Source organism: Bemisia tabaci, chromosome 4 (assembly GCF_918797505.1).
Source record: "Bemisia tabaci chromosome 4, PGI_BMITA_v3".
In the NCBI taxonomy this organism is placed as follows: Eukaryota; Metazoa; Arthropoda; class Insecta; order Hemiptera; family Aleyrodidae; genus Bemisia; species Bemisia tabaci.
In genome coordinates, this window is record NC_092796.1 from 11,315,424 (window position 1) to 11,342,363 (window position 26,940).

Consider the following 26,940-nt stretch of genomic DNA (forward strand, 5'->3'; position numbering starts at 1 on the left):
TTCTCCTCTTGCATTGTTTCCTTAGAAAGGAAAAGAGGAAAAAACCCCAACAACTGCAAGATTCGCGGATAATCGGTCCGAAGACAATCGGAGCCCCCCTGTAAGTCCAGAGACAAGAGATCCTCCACTAGTATCTTAGCAATTGTGGAAGCTTTTATTTTCGAGACCTCAACATTCAACTGTTGACCTACCTACTTGGCTGATGGTTAACATCATCTTGGCAGTTTCGTTTTGCAAACAAACCGAAGTTTGGGAAACTTGTTTGGCTTAAGAAATCACCCGAAGCTCATCATTCACCAAGTAGGTAGGTCAACAGCCGAGAAAAGAGTGATCATCCCTTATAATTGTCCATAAGGAAGTGTTGAATTCCGAAAAAAGCTTCCAGCTGTCACTAGGAGGCCAGCGGGCCGATTAGTGAAATTGATAGACAAATCTATAGACAAAGAAGACAAAATGGATATTGAGGGATCCTGTTGGTGGAAGCGAGTGGTTGCATTGGACAAAGAAGATACGTAATAGAGAGACCCTATAGCTAATCCATCATTTTCTCCCCTAGTGTATAGAAACTATGCATTTTAACCAATAGGATCGCTCCATACTCCCTATGTCTTCTTTGTCTATTGCTTTGTCTATCAATTTCAACAATCAGCCCGCAGTGGAGGGGCTCTTGTCTCTGGGTAAATCGCTGTGTCCTGAAAATTTTGCCTCCATATCGGTTGAAGTCCATTTGACCGTGGACGGTCACAATCGTAAAATCAGGAGAGAAAACGAAACAATTGAGCGAGTTTATTTTTAGAGCCGTGGCGCCAGGATTTTCCTCGACAGTTTTGTTGGGAAGTGAACGACTCGGCCGCCTCGTATCCCACTCGTTAATCTCAGCCGAATGCCCTTATTTCAGCCGTATTTTGTATAACGCCTCACCGCTCTCAAGTTGCTCATTAATTCAGGGATTTGCTCCCTCCTAGTTGACTCAATGTTCCTCGTCGCTCTCCATATTACTCGCAGAGTTCGCATGAAACTCTGATGAGCGCACCCGGGACCGCTGCCACACTTCCGCTCGTAGTCCCCAGATAGTGCTGAAATTTCAGCACTTCCTCCGTTTAAACCCGTGCACAATATCTGCATTTATTGGCACAGTCTGGCAACTGTGCCGCTTGGACCGAGACCCAGACGCATCTCCAACTTTAAGCTCGGCGGAAACTAGGAGTCCCGAGGCTCCTGTGCGGTGCAACCCCCGATAGGCGCTTCGCGCGAAGAATTGGAGGATTTGAGGGAAGCAGGCTTGTCCTGGCATCATTGATTGCTAAGAGGAACAAAATCAGAGAAATTGGACGGGTAGATAATAATGAAACAAAAAATAAAAAATTTGAGCGTCATAGAGCATGCAGGGTTGCCACAGCCAGGGAATACCAGGAAATATCAGGGAAATTTTAAAAAGTTAGGGAAAACCTGGAAATGTCAGGGAAAATGACGAAAATGTTAGGGACAAATTGACAAGCGCCTTTATTTGTTTCCTCTAGAATGATTTTGACGTTTCGATAACAAATTTTGCCCAAAAACAATTTCTAATTATGTATTTTTGACCATCTGGCGTATACCCTCAGTTGTCAAGGAATTTCACCAAAATGTGTCTGGGAAATCAGGGAAGGGTCAGGGATTTTCATCTTCTAGACTTGGTGGCAACCCTGAATGAAACAAAAAATATACATTTTGAGGGCCACAGAGCATATAGCATATAGTCCCCTAGTATAACACTAAAACTCGAGACATTTCGACTGAAAACTGAGTCATTTTCAACCGGAAAATAGATCAAAAATCAAACAAATCTGAGACATACATGTTCTCGGATCTCGGCCATCAACATGTAAATCTCAGGTTTTTCCTTCGATATTTTTTAATTTTTAATTTATTTTCCGACTGAAAATGACTCAGTTTTGAGTCGAAACGTCTCTGGTTTTAGTGTTGTATTTTGGCCTTGTTTCCCGTCCCCCCTTATTAGTTTTCCTGATACTTGACGAATCCATTCGTATTCTGATCATAGGATGACGATCAACCGTGCTGAAAGTGAAAGTAGGCCCTCTTAACATTGTAAGTTAGACGTTAAATTCACTGTTTTACTGCTTCCTTCACTATGAGCGCAGACGGAATTTAGGTTCATTTAAATTCCACGAACGCCCACCATCCCGTCCTTTCACGTCTCCGCGTCATCAATAATACAACTCAGGTCTCGCGTTTTACGATTTTTCCTTTTTTAAAGTTTATTTTTCTCAAACTTAGTTTAAATATTTGACCGGTCCATAAAGCAGAAGCTTAGCTTGAACGATACGAGGTATAACTTCACCAACCTCTCCTGTTTCTCCAACTTGAAAACTGATCCTCTTGCAAAGTAACAGTCATGGATGCCGATATTTTTTAAAATTTATTTAGTTAACCGGCCATCCCGTTACAAAAATGTGTCGCAATGCAGAGATACATCGGGAAAAAGTGACTTGAAGAAAATTTCCTCTTGAACCTAGAATAATATAGCTTTCATCATTTAGGTCTCTGCTCGATATGAACGATTTTCTCCATGACAAGAGCATATTTTCTTCTTAATTCAAGAAAAACTTCTCTATGGCGGGAATGCAAGAATATTCCTACTTAAATCAATTCTTCAGGAGCCGAATTTTGTCGGTCCTTCCGTCGTACTTAAATTTACCTAGGACGAGTCTTGACCGCACTTAAATCCGGTTTTAGCACTTCTGATTGGTCGGTGGTGCGGTTTGGACTCTCTGATGGATGTTGCGTCTCCGCGTGGAAGAGCCGACAAACTTCGGCCCCTGTTTTCCAGACAAATTAGCGATCTCGACACTTTTATCTCTCAGAAACTTTCATTTATCTCTCGTTCGCCAGTAGGTTACGGCGTCGAAGCGAATCAAAAATTCGACGAAGCGGAAAATCTTTCGATCCATCAAACGGATGAATTTGTCTGTGATGCACAACGGTTAAAGAATATAAGTTGAAGATGAGGATCCTTCGCGTGGAAGGTTCGCTTCCACAAACTGATATGCTCTGACACGAGCAGGATATTTACTGAATGTTTCTGTTTATTCCGGATGGCACAAATTGTTTGTTGAAAACACTGTTATATTAAACATGTTACGTTACATATTGTCTGTTGTGTTTGTACGCTGCTCAGAGTAAGGAAGCCGGTATTCGAACACTCGTTGCCCTGGATGACCAGGGAGGTGAGTCTCACACACACATACTAACATTAATTTCTCACAAGTATACTTTTATTTAGAGACATCTCTGCAAAAATAAACGGCTCGCTGTTACCCCTGCTCCTGCACTTAAGAATGCATTTTGCAATTAATAAGTAAGCTCATAGGCGTAACTACCAAATATTACGATTAAGGTGATTCGATGGACGCCATATTTTGTGTCAGAACGGCATGCGATATATCGCATCAATTGGTTCCATTTTCTCAGCTACTCGTCATTTTTCTTCAATTTTGAGATCGCAATGCTCACTACAACGGTTTCAGAAAGCTTCTCAATCGAGCAATGTTCATTTCCCACCATGTGTTGTTCAAACTATAGGTAAGCAATTTGCTATAGCTGAGCCAAAGCGTCAAGATTGAGGTTGCCAGATTTTTATATAGCAGAGACTGTCATAATAACATTCAGCGCGCGATGTGAATCACGTAGAGAATTGAGTTTTCATGAGCGGGTGGTTTGAATTCACGTATCAAGAATCGTTAAATATCTTTGGAAGGAGTTGAATTCGGTAATTTTCGTTGTGCGCGTCTCTGTTGTCAGGAGACTAAAGCAATCACTTACCAATTTTAACAAAAAAAATTCAACGTAATAAAGGCGTGGTTTTTTTAGAGAGAAAATATCGCATTCGATACTAATATCGAAACTGCAATCGAATGCGATATTTTCTCTCATAAAAAACCAAGCTTTTATTACGTTGAATTTATTTGTTAAAATTGATAAGTGAGTGCTTTAGTCTCCTGACAACAGAATTGCGACCTCAAAATTGGAGAAAAATGACGAGTAGCTGAAAAAATGGAACCAATTGATGCGATATATCGCATGCCGTTCTGACACAAAATATGGCGTCCATCGAATCACCTTAACATGTAAGCTCATAGGCGTAACTACCAGATATTACGATTAACCCCAGAGCTCTAGAGGCAACAATTTCCTCCAAGTAAGTGAAACTTCCTTCCAACGTCGCAAAGCTAGATACGTTGTTTAGGATAGAGTCCCTTTACAGAGAGAGTTGAGACAACGCGGCTCATGGATGTCACAAACGGGAATAAACATTACATACATCGGACGTTTTTTGTAATCTTTGATAAACCCTTTCCCGAATTCTTGTCTCTGTTCCCTCTCTCATTCCATTTTTTCCTCCTCGTACCCCCGATTTCCCAGTCCATTCCAGTTCATAATCTTTGAAATTGGTGAAAACGTAATCTTTATTACCGTTTGTGACACTGTGAAGGCCTAAAATACGGGAACCAATCAGAAACGGATTCGCATTGTCTTTACTCTCAGTATGGGACTGTAGTTTAGGAGTCTCACCATCGATCTGCTCCATAGAGGAGTCAAATTTTGCTCCGGAGGAGCACTCCTAAAAATCCCCGAGAATCCGCTGAACATGAATCCATAGAGAAGTTTACTCAGAGAAACTGACTTAAACCATCATATAAGAGCTTCATAATCATCGCCTCAGTGTAACTAGTATTATGTTTTGAAGTGGCCGTGCTACACTCTAATGAGAGCTCTTTATGAGAACTGAAATCATGTGTAAGCTGCGCGCCTGACTGAACAACTCTCAAAACCTCTGATCTCCGAGAAACATGTGATGTGAGAGATATATCAACAGAATGAGCATCACTCAGTAGTTACCGTTAAGCCCTCAAAGTGAATTTAAATCACTCATGTTTGCAGAGATGTCTACCCACATTTTGCTTTTCCTTTATAATTAGTCTGTACGTTCACACCACTAGTTAATATTTCGTATTGTTTGCAATAAAACTTTACTTTTTACTCACCTACAAGTTCGTTTCAAGATTGCCGATTCGTTGGCTATTCCATTTGGCAGAGTTAAATTTTAGGCACGCGTAATTTAAATCATGGCATCCTCATCCCTAAATTAAGGGTCAAAATTAATCTGGATGCAAGCATAAAAAACGCAAGAAACGTAAATTTTAAGTTTACAAACATGCTGAGCGGGTGCTGATTTTTCAATATCAGGTATTCGGGTGCCATGCGGAACTTCAGCAAAAGTTTTGAAAAATGGAAATGCTGATTGCTAGTTCGCTCGGCATATTTTATGAAAGCATTCTAAATAATGGTTGTTTCCCAACCGTCTTACGATGAACATAGCGATAATTTATTTAACTGCGAGATCCGTAGTGGTTGAAAAGGGTACACCAATCTTGTAGTTGTATCTTCTAAATGTATTTCCTCAATACAATTTTTTTTAGTAGAGCACCTTTATTTCGTCACGCTAGTTTTTCCCCTTTTTCGTGATCAACGTAAAATAATGTCCAATAGAAATGTCACTTATACCTCTGCATATGCACAATTTAACGTGGCAATAAGACCCACTCGTGTATATGTTCTAGAAAATCTGGTTTGTCATATAACTTTTTGTGGAAACACTTTTTAATTCGTCACTCTAATGTTTGGTACCAATATATTGGGTATTTACATTCTAATTACCTGTCAATGTTTATACAAATTCTTAGGGGTTCTTGTTTGAAGGAAACATCCTCGGTTCACGTTGAATCTTGAGGCCAGAAAACGGTTTACTTTTTGTACGATTCTTGTACATTTTAGAATTTTTTTTTTTTTTAAATCAAGAGTCGCTTTTGCGCGGGATTTTCCCACTCATAGCGCTTTTATTCCGGTATACAAATGCACCGTATCATTGTGTCATTCAACTTTTTATCCCGTTCTTTTTCATTTTTAATCTATCTTCCTACGTTATAAACTCTCATTCAAACACAAAGTATGCAAGGCATTTTCCAATATATTTTTTGTGGAGGCCAGGAAGTTAGGAACTAAGCAAAAAATAAAATAAAATAAAAAATAAAGTAAGTAAAATAGATAAATGCACAAATTCTACGCTATTTACACATTTTTCGGTTATACACAATCAACTTGATTTGAGGAAAGTAGGAAACATCCCACCTAACACACTGACTTCACAGAACTCAATTTTTTTGTCGAACTATCACATGGATTGGCATTCTATCTGCTACATTCCATCTATTCATGAAATCTAACATTCAATTCTGCGTTGAAACCGTTTTTCTCTGTCCGTGTATAATGCGAAACTAACCTGCACCAGCCACCAGTCGCGTGGTGATCCATTATCGACATTTCTCCATTTGAAGCTGTAGTAAAGAATCGATTATCAAGGTGTTCGCTGCCAACACCTCGATAATCGATCCTTTTACATAGATTTAAATGGCAGATCAATCGATATATCTGAAAGCACGCCACGCCACTGCCAGCCACCTAACCGAGCAATCGCGTTTACCACCGTACGAAAGGAGAACGCCGTATGATCCCTTGGATGTTGCCAAATTTCCTTTGATAAAGACTCAAATTTGAATGTGAGTATATTTCCTCCAATTTTTCAGAGGATTCCATTCGCAGTTTCATGCAGAGTTTATGAAAATGTCACGGCTAAATATTTCCCTGGTAAAAATTGGCAGTAGAATCTGTGTTCCAAAATACCATAGACCTGCAGCCGGCTGTAAGATTTCCAATAGCTTCTATAGCCGGCTACACAATTTCTTATAGCCTTTCATAGCCGATGGCGATTAAGCAACAGCCAGGCGATAAAGTGTATGCTAAACGTTACTAATTACTAAGTCCTAGGACTTAGTGAGTTTTTGGACCACTGCTCTCTTTTTGGGCCGTAGTATCTTGATTTATTTTGCGAGGAAAGCTCCGTACTTTTGATGGATGCCTGCCATCTATACTATAAGCTCCAAGACCTCCTAATTTTGCGAAACTGGTAACGCTTAGTTCCAGCGTTCTACCGGGCCGATTTTCATGATTTTTGCGGCTATCGACGGGCAATTGCCTCTAGATAAGCCAACTCTTTTCAGATTTTCAAAATATGGCCCAGGTTTTTTTATATTACGTGGTAAAGTTGCGAATTCTCCCATTTAAACAATGTAAATTTATACTTTTTGTCATAGTTCGTTTGAGCGTTCTACCGGGCCGATTTCCATGATTTTTGCGTAAATCGACAGGTAATAGGCCCTAGATGAGCCCGCTGCAATCAGATTTTGGAAAAAGGACCCAGGTTTTTTTAAAATCACGTTATAAAAGTGAGTGAGTTTACAGAATGCTCCGGTACTGCTACCGCTATGCGCGGGAGGATGCGCAGTGGTCGAGGAGGTTGCGCAGTAGCTGGGTAGCCTGCGCATCAGCTCTACACTTATCTGCACAAGATTCGCACCTGCGACTTCATGTCGAGCGGTGGCCGAGTCGTCTAAAGACGTCAAATGCGTCCGCTTTGATCACAGTGTGGGTACGATCCCCGACTTATGAAATTTTAATTATTACCTGACTATCATTGTTCATTGTTTTACTGCAATATTTCATCAAGCAGTCATTCCAAAACGCGTCCTTTTAATTTTAAAGTAATTTTAAGTAAAGTTTAAAATTAAAGTATACCTCATATCGTATTTTTTTAGGGGAAAAATAAAACTAACACTGATAGGAGGGTAAAAATAGGGCCGCGAAGCGGCCCATTGATGGCGCGGAGCGCCTTCAGGGGGTTGGGCCGCGTAGCGGCCAGGGGGCGTAGCCCCCTAGTTACTAATATATTAGAGCGCCTTCAGTTTCGTATGATACTGTGCAATACCTCTGGTGTGAAATAGTTGCTTCAAGCGCGGTGGCAGGCGGGCAGCCAGCGCAAAACACGCATTGGCGCCTACAAACCTAACAGGGATACTTCACGCGTTGCGCAATGCGTGAAGTATCCCTGTTAGGTTTGTAGGCGCCACTGTGCCGCCGCTCCGCTTTGTGTTAGGCTCTAATATTTAATCTGGCGGAGTCAGCGTTATTCAACTCATGATTCTGAAATGTTTGCACATCCTGTATGGATTATTCTCATTTTAATTGATGAACAAAAATATGTTCTAAAGGAAAATATAATGTGTGTTTTGTATTTATTAAAGTGGTTCCGTATGAAACTTAATGATTACCAAAGCATACGAATTTCTACACAGTTTCTTATAGCCTTTTGTAATCGATGGCGAAAAAGCAACAGCCAGGCGATAAAGTGTAAAGCCCGGTGGTAGGAACTATAGCCTGGCGGCATAATTTTTTATCGCTTCGTATAGCCCGGCCGTATGATTTTCTCCGCATTCTACAGCCAGCTATATGATTTTCTGTAGCCTTCTTTAGCCGGCTATAAGAATTCCTATGGTATTTTGAAACGCAGCTCTTATCGCCAATTTTTACCAGGGTTGTAACTTTTGTATTAAATTAAACCATTTATGGGAGGCTATTTGGCAACATTGGATCATACAATCCTTCCTGTGTTTTTTCTTCGCACGCATGGCAATACGCCTATACGAGCACGTATCACGATTACCGCAATATGCTGCACAAATCATCCATGACAAGTATTCGGGGAAACTGCAATTCCATTCGTTTAAATACAGTGTTACTTATTTCGTCGTTTTCCATCCGAAAGTACGTAATTGCCGCTAACATGGCAAAATTTCCACTCATATGAACTGTAATATCAACACGAACCTACTCGGCATTTCTACCCGACTATTTTACTGATTTTTCTTTGGACTAAAAGCAAAAATCAGTCAAATTTTGGATGTTATAATATTGCCTGGACATTCTCTCGTGAAAAATGTAATGTTTTGAGTTGATTATGCCACTCAAAATGAAAAATGTTTAAAAATGTTTCTAAAAATGTTCGTTTGTTCGAGAAACGACGATACGCTGATCATGTTTTGACGATGTTCGATCATTTTGACACTGAGTACTCTTGAAAACGGTTATTTGCTTTCAAAAAACTTGATATTGGGTTAAACTCAAATTTCTATGGGTCATCGTTATCGAGTTTTTTGAAATCACAAGATTTGATTTGCTGAACAATTGGCTTGTCTCCGTGTCTCGTGTACATACATAGATTTACCTTGTACTCAGTACTAAAAACTCCGCTTTTGATATATGGTTGCGTTGTTTTTTTACTTGATTTGTCTCAGATCATTCAAATGTACAACTGACAATGAGTCTAAAGATAGGCGATTCTTGTTTGGATCGAGGGAAATTGTGATTAAATTAGCCTTATCCTCGTAGTAAACGACCCATAAAACCATCCGTAAGAAACTAATTGTCGTTTTTAATTAATTTCATATTTGAAATTCGAATCAATAATTCTTGTAAATTCGATGATTTTCTTTAGAGGTCGTAGTCAAAGTGTAGTGTCATATTTGTATTACATTAAGAAATGTCTTCAGAAATCAAGGAGAAATGATGATGGATGGTTTTATTTGTCATCCCAGAAAATTCAATATAACCGTGGAAACTGCAATAGCCTATACTGTAATATTTGCTTGTTTTTTTTTTGTTCAGTACATGTTTAGTGAACAGGCTGTAGTCATATGCGTGAGGTAGAGGTTTTGAAACCTTTTGTATAGATATATTAGTCATTTACAAATAGATTACGACTGTAGTCATTTCGGGTATAAATATAATCTATTTTTATGTATTTCCCTTTCACCCCTCTCCTTTTTTCTTCATTTCTCTTTAGAGTAAGAATCAATTTTGTATCGTAAATCGATAGAGTTTTTCTTGTTTTCTGCTCTACAGTATTATATAGTACGAAGTTCTGCCGATCACTTTTTTAAAAGTCGGCAACTAAATTTTCTCTTCGGTTAACCCACGTATGTTTAAAAGATTTTCATCGGCACATAACATTCAATATTTAGGCAGAAACACCTGGCGCATTCTTGTTTTCATTTCAGTTTGTGTGAGCCTCAAACTTTATAATTGGAGAGGTGTACCCTCGTGAGAGAAGAGAAGGATGTTGATTATTTAGTTACCATAAGAACGCCACAAATGTTTTTCAATACGGTTTTTTGTTACGAACAAACTATTTTATTCTGATCGTGAATTATAAAATTGAAGACAAATTTAAACGCTTTAATTTTGTTTCCGCATTTCATCTCGCGCACTCTCCATCCACCACCCCCCCCCCCCCCCCCCCCGCCCCAAAAGAAGGAAGAAAGCCGCTCATATGTGCAAGCTGTTCATTTGAACCGGGAATTGTTTGCGTTTAATCTTCTTCTCACAAATGTTCATTATAAATAAATTGTTAAAGCTTTTTAATTGCCATCAAGTTTTCGCATCTTCCCAGATTACTTCAAGAGGCCTATTTTGCAACTTTATTCCTCTTTTCTTTTCGTTTATTTCTTTTTATTTCTCTTCTGTCATATTTTTGAGACGATCGTATCTTGGAGGAACCCGATAAACAGTCCGATAAGCTTAATTTCAAATTTCTTTTTGCCATAGTTTATCAAATCCCTGATAATCTTAAATGAGACCAAACCACAGTCCGATAAACTTAATTTCAAATTTCTTTTTGCCATAGTTTATAAAATCCCTGATAATCTAAATGAGACCAAACCACAGACCGAATTAACTGTGCGCATAGTTTATGTAAATTATCAAATCGGAATAAGAACGAACAAGTTCGTCGCTTTTAATTGATTCCGCGACCTGAACACCTGAATGTCCCGGAACGTCTCACAGACTCAAACGAATCCACAAGTAAGGTTCCGCCTCAACCTATAATCATGTTTTCCGTTCGATAAAGTTTTACCTTCCTAATTATATTCCCTCCCCGAATAGGAAGCGAGGCACAGAGCTGGAACTGAAATCGGGGAAGCAATAACTTTCCCGCGTCTCGGGATTCTGAAGTTCAGAGCTTGCACCATCTTTGAGAACCACCTCACAATGTCTCCGTTTAATCTGATAGTGAACAGAACCCTTAAACCCGGTAACCTCGGAGCGAAGCCGAGGATTAGGTGCGATGCTCGGCGAAATGGGACGTATTTCTGCTAAACGGAACTATGGGCATTATGGCGTGAGCCCTGTCATGCATCAATTCGTATGGGTCTCAGGGCTCATGTCTCAATGCACATAGTCCCGTTTGTCAAAAATACGTCCAATTGATTTTGATTTAATACGGTGGTTTTTTCACCTAATCACTGCCTCGCAAAACGTCCCCCTTTGCATCTTCACTCTCAATTCTCGTCAACCTCTCGTTTATTTTTCACTTCTGTTTTGGGGGTATTTTCTGCCATACTAAGGAAAAACTCCGCATGAGCCTCCTCCTAGATTTCTTTTAATGAAATACGAATTTTCAGGGAGCTCTGTACCTATTTTTCCTTTAGTTTTTCATAGAAATTCATCTGCAATCAGATGTAAATTTTCTGAAAATTAGAAGAGAAAATGTCGCCATGACACTTCTTCAAAACGAACATTTTACTGGCGAAAATTTGGCAACTTTTGAATGTTTGTACGGCGTTTTTCCTTAGTTCGGTAGTTTTGTCCTTTCACTTGGGTAAGGCTTGTGAGATACTTCTTGTTGCGGAAGAGACTTGATAGGTTTAAAAAGTACCTGTCCAATTGCTTTTGGTTCGAGTTCAACAGAAAAAACTAAGTTTTTTCGTTCGAAAAAAATGAGAGGTCTGATCTTTAGTCGCTCCGAAGAACTCGATCAACCTCACCATTAAAATGGTTCTTTTTCTGGAATCGAATGAAAATCTTCCTCCGTGTTTTAGGATATTATTATTTGATACTTTTAATTTATTTTTCTTGTTCGTTAAGTATTTATTCTGTTTTATGTAGTGATTTCTTCTGTTCACTCCCTTATTTTCTGTTCTTTTACCTTAAGATATTTTGCCAGTTTTCATCTAACTCTCATTCCATTTAATTTTGATTTTCTATCCTTATTTTTCTGATTCCACTTTTTTAAATATTTCTTGCATTTTTTCAGTTTTTCCGATTTTGTTATTCTTTTAGCCATTTTGAAATAAATTTTCAAAACATTTGTTCCTACGCATAGTTCAGGCATATTTTAAAATCATGACTCTGATAAGAAAATCGTCAGATGCGCGCACCAAAAGCCTGACATCCATCCGGATACTAAATCTTATAATTTTGTCCATCTACTTATTTGTTATCGTTTATATTTTGATTTTGTTTGAACTCCAGTATTTTTTCAAGTTTATACATATCTTATTATTTGATTTGATTTTTTATATTTTTCTTTATTTTTTTCCGGGTCATTTAGAGTGAAGATGCAGGAACCAAAACTCTAGCTATGTTAAGCCACCAAGGCGGTAAGATTGCTCATACTTATTATTGGTGATGGTTTTGGTAGGAAGAAAAAACACATATGGGATGCATGGGTGACAATCTAACCCCAAAAGTTAAACCAATGGCAAATGTTAACGGAATACATTAGTAAAAACCTGCTAAACACACTGTTGAAAGGTTAAGGGAAAGTTTTTAAATAATTATAACATAGAAAACCTCGGGCTTTTTTTGTATTTCAACACATCTTTACGCCCTCACAATAATATCCAAGAATTTTAATGAATCTAATTTTTCTAAATGGTACGAATTATTTTCGTTAAACGTAGACTTTTTACTATGAAAAAACTCCAGAGTTACGGAAATCCAAAGCTAGGACGAGTTTTACCTTTTCAGACTTAGTCCACGTGCTTATTGTGATTGGCGAGTCATTTTTAAAGGACCAACTGGACCGTATTCAACAGAAAGGAACCAAGCCACATCAGTTATTGCCAAAAATAACTGGGCAATTTAGATGTTTCCAAGAGAACATGAATTTTTCCGCACAGGATTCCTTTGAAAATTTCAATGAACTTTCTTCGCACTGTGCAGAATATTCCCTGAAATTTGCACCAAAATCCGCACAACCGTTTTCATGTAAAAAATTAAATTGTCCGAGTAAAGGCAGTAGCTGATATGGCTTGGTTCCTTTCTGCTGAGCGCGGTACAACCAATGGTTTTGCTCTAGCTGAAATTAGCATTAAGAAGGCAGAAAGCTCCAAGCTTGCCTTCATTTTTGACCAAAAAACATGATCAGTTCCTCCTGAACATATATAAAGCCCATTTCCCTAATTTAAGGAAACAAATGACTCCTCTACCTCTAAAACGCCGTAAAATCAACATTTCCGTAACAATTTGATAGGATCTCTCAATTTTTCTCCCTCTCAGAAGGGTTGCCCCCATATCGCGCGTTCATGCTCGTTTATGCATCCCTTCTTTGCAACTGACCCATTCTCTTCAGGACGACCCGACCCGTTTCTACCGGATTATTTTGATATGAATTGGATCGCGTCTGGCAGAAAGGAACCAAGCCTCATCACCCATTGCGAAATTTAACTTGGCACTTTATTTTTTTACAAGATAACGTTTGCGCGGATGTTTTTGAAATTGTTAAGGAATTTTCTTCGCACTATGCAGCAAATTCACCGAAATTTGCACAAAAATCTGCACAACTGTTTTCTTGTAAAAAATTGAGTCGCCTAATTAAATTTGGCAATAGCTGATGTGGCTTGGTTCCTTTCTGCTTAACACGGCCCAATTTTGCCGTGCTAAGGAAGAACGCCCCACGAACCTTTGATAGTTACCATATTCCTCAAAGAAAATAGGTTTTTGTAAGGAGAGTTTTGCATAGTATTTCTTGAAATTTTCAGATATTTCAGATTGAATCGCGAGCAAAATTGTCTGAAAAATTTGGAAAAAAATAATAACAATTTCCCCGGTAAATTTGACTTTTATTGAACTAAACATGGCAACCAGGGTGTCTAGCATCAGGATTTTCACGATTCTATCAGGATTTGAGGTCCATCGGGATTTAGTCCCGATTTCATCAGGGTCTGAAGAAGAATCGGTCGTAAAATCAGGATTTGAGAAAAGTCAGCTGTCCGCTTATTTCCCGTTAGTTATCCGCTATCCGCCCGTTAATTTTTCTCCGCAAAAAGTCAGGATTTGATCAGGATTTGGAAAAAACATGAAATCAGGATTTAGCGGTCAAAAATCAGGAAAAATCAGGATTTCCCAAGATGAAAAAAAAAACTAGACACCCTGGCCAACATTTGAAGGCTCTTACGGCGTTTTTCCCCAGAACTGTAGAATTGGACTGCGTTAAGCAGAAAGGAACCAAGCCACATCAGCTTTTGCCAAATTTAATCGGGCAATTTAATTTTTTACCTGAAAACGGTTGTGCGGATTTTCGTGCAAATTTTATTGAATTTTCTCCATAATACAAAGCAAATTCCCTAAAATGTTCAAAGGAATCCGCACGAACGTTCTCTCGTGAAAAATAAAATTTCCCTCTTAAATTTGGCAATTGCTGATGTGGCTTGGTTCCTTTCTGTTTAACGCGGTCCAATTGACGATAGCAGACCCGCGGAGTGAGAGAAGCACCGCCGCGTGAACCCAATAAAATCATCCGCTCGTTTTTGAGTTTCACATCCTGGATTCATTGCGGGGGTTTTTCCGGGAAAACCCCTCGAACGACGTGGGATCGGCTCTCCCTGTCGTCCCTGGGGAGCGATCCTCGCCTCGTCGCATCGGTTCCCGGTGCTCCCCGATGAAGTCTCATCGAGACCCGGACTGCGGTTTCGAGTGCACCCTCGACATCACTCGCCGGCCGGAGAGACGGAACAAGATTGCGTTCGCGTTTCGGTTCCCCGACATCTGTTTTCCGAGTTCACGGCTTGCGCAAACAACAACCCGGCTCACAGATGGTTGCATGAATAGGTGCATAGTGCATATCTTCATAGTTGCCGCTTTGTCAGTATGGAAACCCCCGATCCTACTAGAGTCCCGCTATAGTGGAAAACAAAGAGAATGTAAGCAGCCCGAAACAGAAACGACAATCGAAAACACAGGAAAATGCGGGAACAAGGCTAAAATACGAAATACAAAGGCAGGACGTTTCGGTACCATTTGGCCTGGATACACGCTCAAATTTCCGTCAATTGCCGATCAAAATGATGACACAAAAATGGCGGTCGATAGTTTGAAATAAAATTAATTAAAACAGTGTGTTGGTTGAAATAAGTACGAAATAAGCACGGTTGCGTGGAAATAAGACGAAGGATGAGACCCACAGTTCCATCATCTACCATCAAATGTTTGTAGGCCGTAAAAACTTGATGGTAGATGGTGCGCACCAGTCACCATTTGATCGGAAATTGATGGAAATTTGAGCGTGTATCCAGGCAGGCCTTTACGGCATCATTATCAACTGCTAAAATAGAATTAAAAATAAAAAATAAATTGAAATAAAAACCAGCAAACGGCGTTACATGGTGAAATTGGTATCGAAACGTCCTGCCTTTGTATTTTGTATTTTAGCCTTGTTTCCGCATTTTCCTGTGTTTTCGATGGTCCCTTTACACAGAGAGTAAAGACAATGCGAATCCATTTCTGTTTGGTTCCCGTATTTTAGGCCCTCTCAGTGTCACAAACGGGAATGAAGATTACACTTTCACCAATTGCAAAGATTATAAACCGGAATGGACCGAGAAATAGGGGACAGGGCAAGGAATAAATGGAATGAGAGAAGGTACGGAGATAGGAATTTGAAAATGGGTTGATCAAAGATTACAAAAAACGTTCAAATCATCTTTATTCCCGTTTGTGACATCCATAAGCCGCCTTGTCTCAACTCTCTCTATAAAGGGACTCTAATCCTGCGGGGCTTCCAGCGATTTGGTGGAGGGATTTTTAAACCGTAATACTGCCGTGCTAAGGAAAAACGACGTATGAGCCTTCAGGCGTTGCCAAGTTTCCTCTGACAAAAAACTAATTTTCAAATATTTTTCTTCCAATTTCCTAGGTAATTTTGTTCGTAATTTGGTCCAAAAAATCTGAAAATTTTAAGGAAAAATACCTACTCATAATTTTCTTCAAAACTAAATATTTCTTAGAAGGAAATTTGGCAACATTCGAATGCGCATACGGTGTTTTTACTTAGCACGACAAAATAGGAGTTCGTATCTACAGTCGCACCTTAAACAGTTCCTCTTCTGAGGAGGTTCCATATCGATGGCTAAGAAACAAAACCGCCTATCTGCAATTTGATGATCTTACAGGAGGAAGAAAAAACTTCGCCATTTATGTAATTTTGAGGTTTGATCCGGAATTTTTTATACATTACAGCGTCATCACAGCGTTTTGATGCAGGATTGAAAAAACTGTATACACCAGCTTGCGTGATACTGGAGAATGCGGCAAAATCGCTAACTCATTTTCTCTGAATTTGTCATTCGGCAGTATTATTCCTTAGTATTCAATCTGCTCAAAACTGTGATTAAGGGGAGTTTAAGGAGGTCCTTGAAATATAAAGGACAAGTTTTACCTACCTGGCGTAAAGCTCATCAGTATACCCTTAGGATCCTTGCAAGGGATCACAGTCAGTGATTTATCACTTCAAAAAGTACAAAATACGGAAGAAAGATTTTTATGATTATGACAAAACTTTAAATTAGTGGATTGGTGATGTGAACCACCAAGGGCCAAATTTTTGAAATCGAGATATTTTCAAAATGTTACCGACCTTATCTGAACGAACTGAATTGATTCTGCCGGAAAAAGCGAAATTCGATTATTTAAAAAACCTGAGAGTTGTGAAAGAGCAGGTGCATCCAAAATTTCTATTAAAAACAAGTTCAATCATAATCTTGCCGCCCTCGCCATCTGAGGTAAAATTGCCAAACAACAAGGCAAACATATTGATCTATATCGAACACCAAATTAATCGATGGGCATTTTCCAACTGTCAAAAAAAAATTGCCATTCAGTACTTTTCAATGAAAGGATCGAGGAAGTCAATCAAATCAAATTTAAGAGAGCAGAGTTAAGAACAACAAAAGTTTGTAATGAATTGCTCAAGATCAAAGTCAGGAGCACCTCGTTCGTGCATAACATCTTAAACTCTGATGTACGCATTATCAAATGAGATTTTGAGCTGCTGTGGTAACAATATTTTTAATCACGCTTTTATTAGAATGACAGCACAAAACGCTCGACTATAGTGGAATTTAACAACACGCTCGTTCAGTAGGGGGGAGGGGGGGGGGGGGTAATTTTTTTTTAATTTTACGTTTTTCTCTCTCCTTTTCCCCCATCCAAATAGAGGCTGTAGAATTATTCGCGGTTAAAAAACCCTTGCATTAAAATCGCTTGAAGCCCTCATCCGTCGCTAAATTATCTGCTAAACTCGAAAAGCTGAATTTCTGGAGGGGTGTCATGTTAAATATTGAGAGGAAATCGTGCAACAAACAATATGCCTTTTGTTTGCCATCGAAATGAAGGAAACTTCGCTAGATTTTTGAATCAATAATTCTTAAAAAAAAATCGATTACTATCAAAGATATGACATCGACCATGAAATTCTGACATGTAATACTACTCCGTGTGAATATAATATTTTGATTCTTAATATTTCCCGGATGGCTGCAATTTGCCTCGTAGTGGCCTTATCTTATCAATCGCATCAAAATTATCTTTGAAATACACAAGCTCCTCTTGAATTAAGTTTTTCCGCAAAGTACCACTTGTTAGTATTACTTAAAATTTAGGGTTACTTTCAAAGAAATTTTGAATTATCACCTGCCATCAGCTTACTAAAGAAACTTATTTCTTATTATATTTTCTTCCATCCTTAATCGTCGTCTTATATCATCATCCGCGCTGCTCTTGGAACTCTCTCTTTCTTTATTTATTCATATTTTTTTGGCACAGATAATTTAGGAAGGCTAGGCGTATACCGAAAGTCTGAACTGGAATAGTAAAATCTCATCTATTCGTTCGAAGAGTGTAATCAAAAATTTGACGTGTTTTTTTCTTTCTATCTTATTTTCAAAGAGTGGAGAAGAGGGGGTAATTAATGAACGTAATGGATACACTCAATGCTTAAGTTCGCCAGTCATTTAACAAACGGTGAATAAATTTTCGTTCCATCTAAAAAACTAGCTCTCATGGTAAAGGGAACAGATGGATAGGAACATCGATTCGAAGACAGGAAAAAGCTGCTGTATCGCAGGAGCGCTCGTAATTTACTTTTAATCATGAACAATGATGACGTCCAGCAGCACATAATGTCGCTGGGGATCGAAAGAAATGTCGAAAAAATCTCTAATTCGTAACAGTGATGAGCTTCGAGTGGATATTGGGATTTGGCAGTGTTGCCGCTTCTTACTCGACTTTTTCAGGAGCCTTTATCACTAGTGTAATCCTTAACGAAATCTTGCGACAGCTTTATTTCACCTTGCTCCAGAAATTCAGCTTACCAAGCTATAGATCTCCCCCCAAATATGCTTCGAAGAGTAGTTCTATATTAGCCCTGACTGCTTTCTCCCCCTCTCATAGTACTGTTCTCGAAGGATTGAAAAAACTAGGAAAACTCTTTCGCTTGAAATTAGTCACCATTGCTATACTTTCTTCGTTTCATCTTGTACAGTATTTTTTTTTACTGAATAATCCTTCGTAACAGAAATGTAAAAAATATATCTAGGTACAACATTTCTTTTCCTTTTTTTGTATGGATGCTTAATCTGAAAAAAAAAATCGCACAACCATTTGCCCCTACAAAGGACATCCGAAAATGAAAACAATAGAATGCTCTTGCGGTTTCAAATTTTGTATCAGTTTAAAATCATCACAGAGTTTTCCTAAGGCTCAAAAAATCGCGGAAAAGTTTTAGTTATATATCAGTACCCCAGAGCCAAAAGGTATACCTAATTCACTTTTTTTTTCAAAATCTCCATTAACGGTTCCGTGTGTCTACCTTTCGACTCTGGGGTACTGATAAGTTTATTCTAATAAATATTTTTCATACATGTATAATAGTCAGATTTAATCGAAGGTTCAGAAAACAAAGTAGGAATCTGTTCAATCATATCATTAAAAAATGAAATTTCCGTCGCTGTAAAATTGCATTCTTCGATCAGAAGAGACCGTGGCTATAGCTATATCCTCATGTAGTTAATTAGCCTTACGGCTCTGAAAAGAAAATTGTAATGAGTGGCATCTTCTACACATTTTAAATGGATCTGTAATATACGATAGGGCAGTACAATGCGACAGAAAGTGGCTGCGTGACGTCACAGTTTCCGGAATCCTATCAATCTGGATTATTCAATTCCTTTTGGAGAGAAAACTTTCGATTTCATTCGTAATGGGAGTTCGAATTGTACGAAACACCAGTATTTTCATTGTTCCACGTAGGTATAAAACCGATGCTCTCTGTTGCACAAACCAAATTGTAGTCGTGAGAACAAAATAGTCGTAAACTTAGATCTCAGTGGCGTGGCGTGCTTTGCAATGTATCGATTGTCCTGCCATTTAAACCTGTGGTAGAGGATCGATAAATAGGGTGCTCGCAGCGAACACCTTATAATAATCGATTCTTTACCATAGGTTTAAATGGCATAACAATGGATACATCGCAGTTCACGCCACGCCACTGTTAGAGCTTCGATCAAACTTCCGAGTAATGTAGCATTAGACAGGGTAAAAACTTAACAACTACAACACACGTTTCCTCATCGAAATTTCATGTACAACATGTCGAACACAAAAAAACCCACAGTCAACTCGTGAATAAAAAATCAGTGTCTTCTGTGTTTCTCGATTCAAACTTCCCACTTGCCAGAAAGTCTACCTGTATTCAATCGGTTGCTTGACTAATTTTAGCCTTGTTTACGATGAGGAAATTTTCTCGGTGTGATGAATTTTTCTCGACAAGCTTATCAATACTTTGAATCTGGGTAAAAAGAAAATTTGTTTAGAATTAGAATTAACATTAGTTTTTAAACGAGTGATGCCTGGCTTTGTTTTTGATGACCGATTGATCTTAAGTTTTTTTGTGAGGGAGAAGTTTGATGCATTCATTCTAATGTAAACGAGGAAGTATTCATTTTTGGTTTGTCAGTCAATTTTGGACATTTCCGACATTTTCTACGTACTTTGCTTGACGTTTTTACGAAGAAATACGTTTTTCTACCCAATAATTTTTACTCTTGTCAGACAATACGTCAGGCGGAATCGCGGTGAAGTTCTTCGCGCAACTATTTCAACTCCTATGTAGCTAAAGAAGTATCAAACAAATTGAAGGCGATTTTTCCTAGGTGCCATCAAGCTCTACTGTCTGGTTCTGACAACTGTTGTTGTTTATGAATTGAAGAAGATAGAAAGCTTCGACGATCCACCAGAATCGGACTTCGTCATGTGTAAGGAAAGTTTTCTCTTCGATGCAGAGCCAGTTTTTGATTGGTTCCCATGGAATGTGACGTCAGATCGCTACCATTCTTTTCTAAACGGCAACCTCGACGCAATGCGCACCTCTTTCGCTGTCATTCAGAGGCGGATCCAGCAATTTGGCAACACCGGATTCCTTCCATTTAACCTATGTTAAATAATCGATTTTTGCCGGAGCACCTGGCCCCTCCAACAATCGATACCTTTCCATAGGTTTAAATGGAGAAAAACAATGTTGCCAATTCGCTGGGTTCGCCAATGCCGTCATTCGTAGTTCACATACTTCGCATCAGTGAAACTAGAAATAATTCTTCTCGCTATATCACCTCTTTCCCTGCTCCATGATTATCCCCTGCGTTGTGCTATCGCACCCAACTTGCCGAAGAGACGAATTTTAGATTCCGCTCTCATCTTTGAAACCACCCTTCCCACGCTTTGTTTGTCGGATTGCTGTTCTGCTTCGCAATATTAACCTATAACATGGTTGTTCCTAATTTGTACATACAGCTCAACTCTTCACCGATCACATTCCTCGGACATATTATATGATTTTATTCATTGAGATCAATAACAAAAGCGAAAAAAAACCGTCTCAGTTTGAACGACGGTCGGCATGCGATGATCGACTCAGAGGTAATTCCTGCACGTTGGCAACAATGGTTTTTAATCTATATGTATCGAATGGATACTTCACCTAGAATCGATCATTTATGTGGATATTAATGGAGTAAGAACAGTGTTGCCAGCTTGTGAGAATCACCTTAGAATCGATCGTGGCCAAACTGTTTAGCTCCAACCAGGTTTAACGAGGGGTCCTCTTGCCGTAAAATAACTCGAAAACAAAAAAACTTTCAGCGTTCAAACGTGAAATTTTGTTCATAGGAATCTTCAACATTTTGTATGGCTGTATAGCGTTGCCGTACAGGGAAACGTTTAAAATTTTCTGTATTTTGAATAATTCTCTGTCAGATGAGGAAGAAGTGTAAAATAGGCTATCACATACACCTCATCAACTTTTTCAGGTATCTCTTGAGCGTCGATTTTGGAAATTATAGACGATAAAGTTTTATTTGTTTTCGAGTTATTTCACAGCGTCAAAAAACCTACGTTATTCGTCACCCAGGCCCGCAACAGGGCCTAAAATTTTTCAACAGCCGATTGCCAAAATTAGCGGAAAATATCAGTATCAGTGGAATTTCTCATAAATTGGCAACACTAGATTCCTACTATTTAAAACTCATGTGAAATACTCGATGTATTTAAAGATATTTATAAAAATTGCGCGAATCTTTCTTCTTTTTTTTTTTAAGAAAACTAACTTTGTATTTTATCGGAATTTTCCGTGATATTTTTGAATGGTTGAAGAAAATTCATGATGAATATGAAAACTGGCGTTTAAGCCCCCCTCTTTTTTTAAACGAAATAAATCAAGTGCTTCGACTTACAACGTCGCAAAGAAGGTACGCAATCTGCAACTTTAACCAACAATATATCGAACCGGGCTGCGTCACCTAGAATCGACTATTTACAAGGGATTTAAATAGAGGGAAATCAGTGTCTCCAATTTGCGTGAATCGTCACTGACCCGTCCCGCAATCAGAGGCGAACTTTTCAGTGGCGTGGCGTGCTTTACGACGTATCGATCGATCTGCCATTTAAGCCTTTGGAAAAAGATCGATAAACAAGGTGTTCGCAACGAACACCTTAATAATCGATTCTTTACCACAGCTTCAAAAGGGGTCGATCATTCACGCCTCGCCATTGAATCAGTTGCAACCTTTTCCGCCTCTGAACGGCAGGGATTTGACACAACTTAGCATAAATAACCTCGGCTCTTAGTATTCTATAGATTATAACTCACTTTGAAAATTTCAAATATCGTGTTCCGATAAAATTTAATAGGTTGAAATAGCGTTGAGAGTGGCTCGAGTATACTGTCTACTACTTCCCCTGCTTCTCTTCTACCGTGGGTAGGTACTTATGTTTTTGGAAGTCTCTTCCTCGCAGAAAGTTCCTTCAAATCGTCGGGTAGGCATACACTTCCAGCTAGATATTTCAATAGACGCTTTGTGTAAAAATACGTTATTTTTGTTCGCTCAGTCAATGAAACACAGCGTGGATAGTTTCGAACCCAATCAAGAATCCAAGAGAGAATGTCATTTCTTGGTTAAACGGGTTTCATCGATTTTCTGTTTCCTTGGCAATAAGGTATATGGAGTATGGACCACGTTTAGCAGGAAGGGATCAAGCCACATCAGCTATCGCCAAATTTATCTGGATAATTTAATCTCTTACGAGAGAACTTTTGTGCGAATTCCTTTGAAACGTTGAAGGAATTTGCTTCGTACTATGCAGAAGATTCAATTAAGTTTTCACAAAAATCCGCACAACAGCTTTCATGTAAAAAATTAAATTTCCTAATTAAATTTGGCAATAGCTGATGTGAGTTGGTTCCTTTCTGTTTGACGCGGTACTTATATATCCGAAAAGAGAGTGTGATCTTGGTAAGAAGTTATTTCCAGTAATTTTTGTCGTATGAATCGTGCTCTGCGTGAAATTTTGAGGAGAAAACCTTTATCAAAATGCACCACGCACATTGCTTGTATACTGCCGTGCTAAGGAAAAACGCCGTATGAGCATTCGACAGTTGCCAAATTTCCCTCGATAAAATGTTCATTTTTGAGGAAAGTTATGAATATTTTACTTGAAATTTTCAGGAAATTCAGGTGGACTTGCAAAACAAAATCGTCTGAAGAATTGGAAGGAAAATATTTTTAAGTTTACCGGGAAATTCGTGTTTTATCAAAGGAAATTTGGCAGCGTCTGAAGGCTCATACGACGTTTTGCTTTTGCTAAGGAAAAACGCCGTATGAACCTTCAGGCGTTGCCAAGTTTCCTTCGATACATCACGAATTTTCCGGGAAATTTGTGAATATTTTTCCTCCAATTTTTCAGATAATTATGTTCGTAATTTCACCTAAAGTTCCCGAAAATTTCGCGGCAAAATTTTCATAGCTTTCCCCAAAAATAAACGTTTTATCGGTGGAAATTTGGCAACTCTCGAATATTCATACGGCGTTTTTCCTTAGCACGGCAGTATAGTGGTCCATTTTGAAAAGCTTTCTCTAAGCTTCCTCAGAACAAAAACGCTGCGAATACGGCAATTTTCAAAAATTTCCACGTGTAGTTTGGCAATATCTAATCCCTAGCTGTACGAGCTTCCCTGTCCGGTGTCACGGCGAGCGCATCCAATTCAGCTTCGCATCCCGTGGGACCCTCCGCGACCGACGCGCAGTCGGCCATGGTCCAAGGCCCCGCTTCATCCCCGTCCCGTCCACGGCGCACAGGGGATCCAGTCAATAGGAGAGGTCGGACAAAATTTGGAAACTTTAGAGGCTTAGAACTCCCTTTCTACAAAATTTGAGGTTTCAAAAGTGGTTCCATTGGTTTTCTCGTGAAATTTTCTTGCCAAAGCACCTCTTGAAATGTAAAATGTGACGAAATAAACGCCAAAATTTACAGTTTTAGTTAGAAATTTCATGTCCGACCTCTCTCATTGACTCGATCCACTGTGCGGCGGGAGGATCCTCCATTAATATTTGACGATTTTCCTCGCGTCCAAGGGACGGATTCCCGGCTTCGCTCGCAACTTCCCAACCTGGCCCCCCTCCTCGCCCCCCGCCTCGTTATACAGGGTGATTTGCATGCCGAATTAGTGCCCCTGCAACGAGCCGTGCCGTAGATTGGACGAAACTAACGACTGACCCTACCTTGTCGCATGCTTGGCTTTTGTTGCGCTCGACCTAGCCCTAGCCTCGAAAATTTTCAAGGGCGGACAGTGGGGAGCTTACCGGTACTTCGTCATCGAGGATATTTAAGCCTCGGGTGAACTCAATCATATCTTATTCCGTTTATTTAAAAAATGGGACATCTCAGATAACACTCGGAGGTCACTAGCCAGGGTGTCTACAATTCCGGAAAGTCCGGAAAAAGTACTGATTTTTTCAGGGTGATCTGGAAGCGTCGATGAAGAGCGGAATTCCGCAAGATGGTCCGGAATTTTTTCGTTTTTTGGTCATTTTTGTCGCAATTTGAGCGGGGAATTCAATTTTTTTAAAATTGCCGAATTTCGTCAATTGAAGATACTGAAAAAGTACTGAATTATTGTGTTGATGAGATACTGAATTTCTGGGGAACGCACTGAAAAAGTACTGTAAAAGTACTGATTTTTGGCCAGCCTATTTTTGTAGACACCCTGCTTGCTGACTCACTTTTTTGTTATGGTTCGAGTATTTGTCCATGTTCATCCTGTGATTACATGATGGCCATTTCGAGTGCTCAGTAACTCATCTTCATGGTGTAAAATTTCACGATTATTACGAACATCAAATGCTGAAACGATGACACGAAAAACTATGCAGTTTGCATTGTAACGGAACTTCATAAAACTTCAAGAGTATGATTAACCGGTAGGTATTCATTTGTTATTGCCTTGTTATTGATGCTGACATCAACAACAATTTATAATCGTGTAAAGGTGGCCATCGTGTAATAATAGGATAAATACGAACAAAGGATCGGACCGTAACAAAAAAGTCAGTCAACGAGTGATAATGACATCCGACAGAGTGACAAAACCCCGCGTGTACTCGAAGGTTAATTTTCTTCTGCATGGTTCGCCGCTCGGGGTATATCTCAGATAATACTCGAAGGGTTTTTCTTTGGGGGGGGGGGGGGGGGGGGGGGTTGCTGTTGCTCGAGGTAGTATCAAAATCAAAACACGTTGATCAAAACTGTGTCAATCCCTTTTAGGATGAATTTGAGGTTAATATCATTGCCCTCGCCCCCGCCCCCTGTAAAACGATCCCTCTAGTTTTCATTGGTGGAGATTTTTTAATCACACGACTTTTTTGCGTCTATTTTCTCTCAAAAGCGGAAATTTTGTTTTTAAGTAGCTTGTGCCTACATTTACGTCAAAAGTTGGTAAACTTCCAAAAGCACAAATGTTTAAATGTGTAAATCCCGAAAGCGCAGATTTGAGCAGGGAGTGTCGTTCGCGCAAGTGCTTGTCCTCGAATTTAAATAAAAGGGGACAAGAAAACCCTTATCAATGTTGAAAATCTGATAGCAATGAATCAATATATTATAATTACATGACGTTAAATAGTCTGTGTCCAAAAGACGAAAGAGCACAAAAGTTCGGTGAATATGCTGGTGAATAAGGCTTTTCAAAAACGCTTATACCCTAATGAAGGAAAACTTAAGTAAAAACGTGTTTCTTGATTTTTGTCAACCCCTTAATTATGAGCTTTTTAAAGGAACCTTAGGCCGCCCTCCTTTCCATACTTCCGTCACTGATTCGTTTTTTTATAAAGCCAATCTATCGGTGCTCCAGTTCGATGACTCTAAAGCAATGAGCGGCGCAAGATATTTTTTTACAAGCTTTGGGACCTGCTTCACCAAGTTCTTAACTGACCGTAGGTTGATGCGCGTTTCTAATCGGGCTTTTCTTCAACTCTCCCATGTTAACGAATGTGTTGAAATTCGCGCTCGAAAATTTTTTCCTGAAGAGTCCATGAAATTATGTTACCATATTCTTTGTTCTTATAGGTCAGTGAAGGGCCGCAGCCCAAATTCCAGAAGGGTAACGTTGTTATACAATTAAAGTACCTTGATTTATTTTGCGAGGAAAGCTCCGTACTCTTGAAGGATGCCTATCATTCTTAAAATGTTGGAGCGCCTTCAATTTCGTTTGATACTGTGCAACACCTCTGTTGTGAAATAGTTGCTTGAAGCGCCGTGGCACGCTGCGGCGTGGCGGGCGGCTGGCCAACTCCCAACGCGCATTGACGCCTACAAACCTAAGGGGATACTTCAAGCATTGCGCAATGCGTGAAGTGTTCCCTTAGGTTTGAAGGCGTTAGTGCGCGTTTCGTGCCGGTAGCACGCCGCTCCGCTCTGTGTTCGGCTCGAATATTTAAAATCGCGGAGTCGGCGTTTTTCAGCTCATGATTTTGAAATTTTTGCACATTCTGCATGGATTTTCCTCATTTAAATTGATGAAAAAAAATGTATTAAAGGAAAATATAAAATGTGTTTTGTAAATATTAAGGTGGTTCCGTGTCAAATTTAATGATCCCCAAAGCACTTTAATTATTTCTTCAATCTTTTGGTTTTTTCCCCTTTTATATTCATTTTTGTATAGTTTCTTTCAACACAACTCTTATTTTACGCGTGGACGTAAACTACTGGATAAAACAGGCACGCGGACAAAAAATCGTTAATGGAATGTCCTGAAACCGTTTATACAAATCTGCGAGGTTCTAAACGTGGTTTCGTTAGTTTCTTCGTGAAATTTTCTTTTAAAAGCATTCGTTGAATTTCAAAAAGTAACGAAATAAACATCAAAATTTCAGTTCTAGTGCCAAATTCCGTGTACGACCTCTCCAGTTGACTCGATCCACTTTGCGACGTTGCGACGATGGGCGGCACTGTGAGGATCCAAAACAACAGGGTGCTTTTATGGACCACTTGATACGTTATGAATTTAAGCATTCTGATTAATGTTAACTCTTCAAAATTATATGT

General features: G+C 39.2%; 1 protein-coding gene across 5 annotated transcripts in view; it reads left to right on the forward strand.

Moving 5' to 3' along the window:
- Window positions 1–26,940, forward strand: part of Snap25 (Synaptosomal-associated protein 25kDa) — a 139,501-nt gene that overhangs the window by 90,999 nt on the left and 21,562 nt on the right. For 3 of the 5 annotated variants that reach the window (XM_072299324.1, XM_072299323.1, XM_072299322.1), the window contains exon 4: window positions 3,179–3,227. The exons of 1 other annotated variant lie outside the window; for it this stretch is intronic. In XM_072299324.1, the coding sequence (XP_072155425.1) occupies window positions 3,179–3,227 (49 nt within the window). Of the gene's footprint in view, window positions 1–3,178; window positions 3,228–12,343; window positions 12,393–26,940 lie in introns of all 5 variants that reach the window. One more of the 5 variants, XM_019046120.2, reaches the window with a different exon arrangement.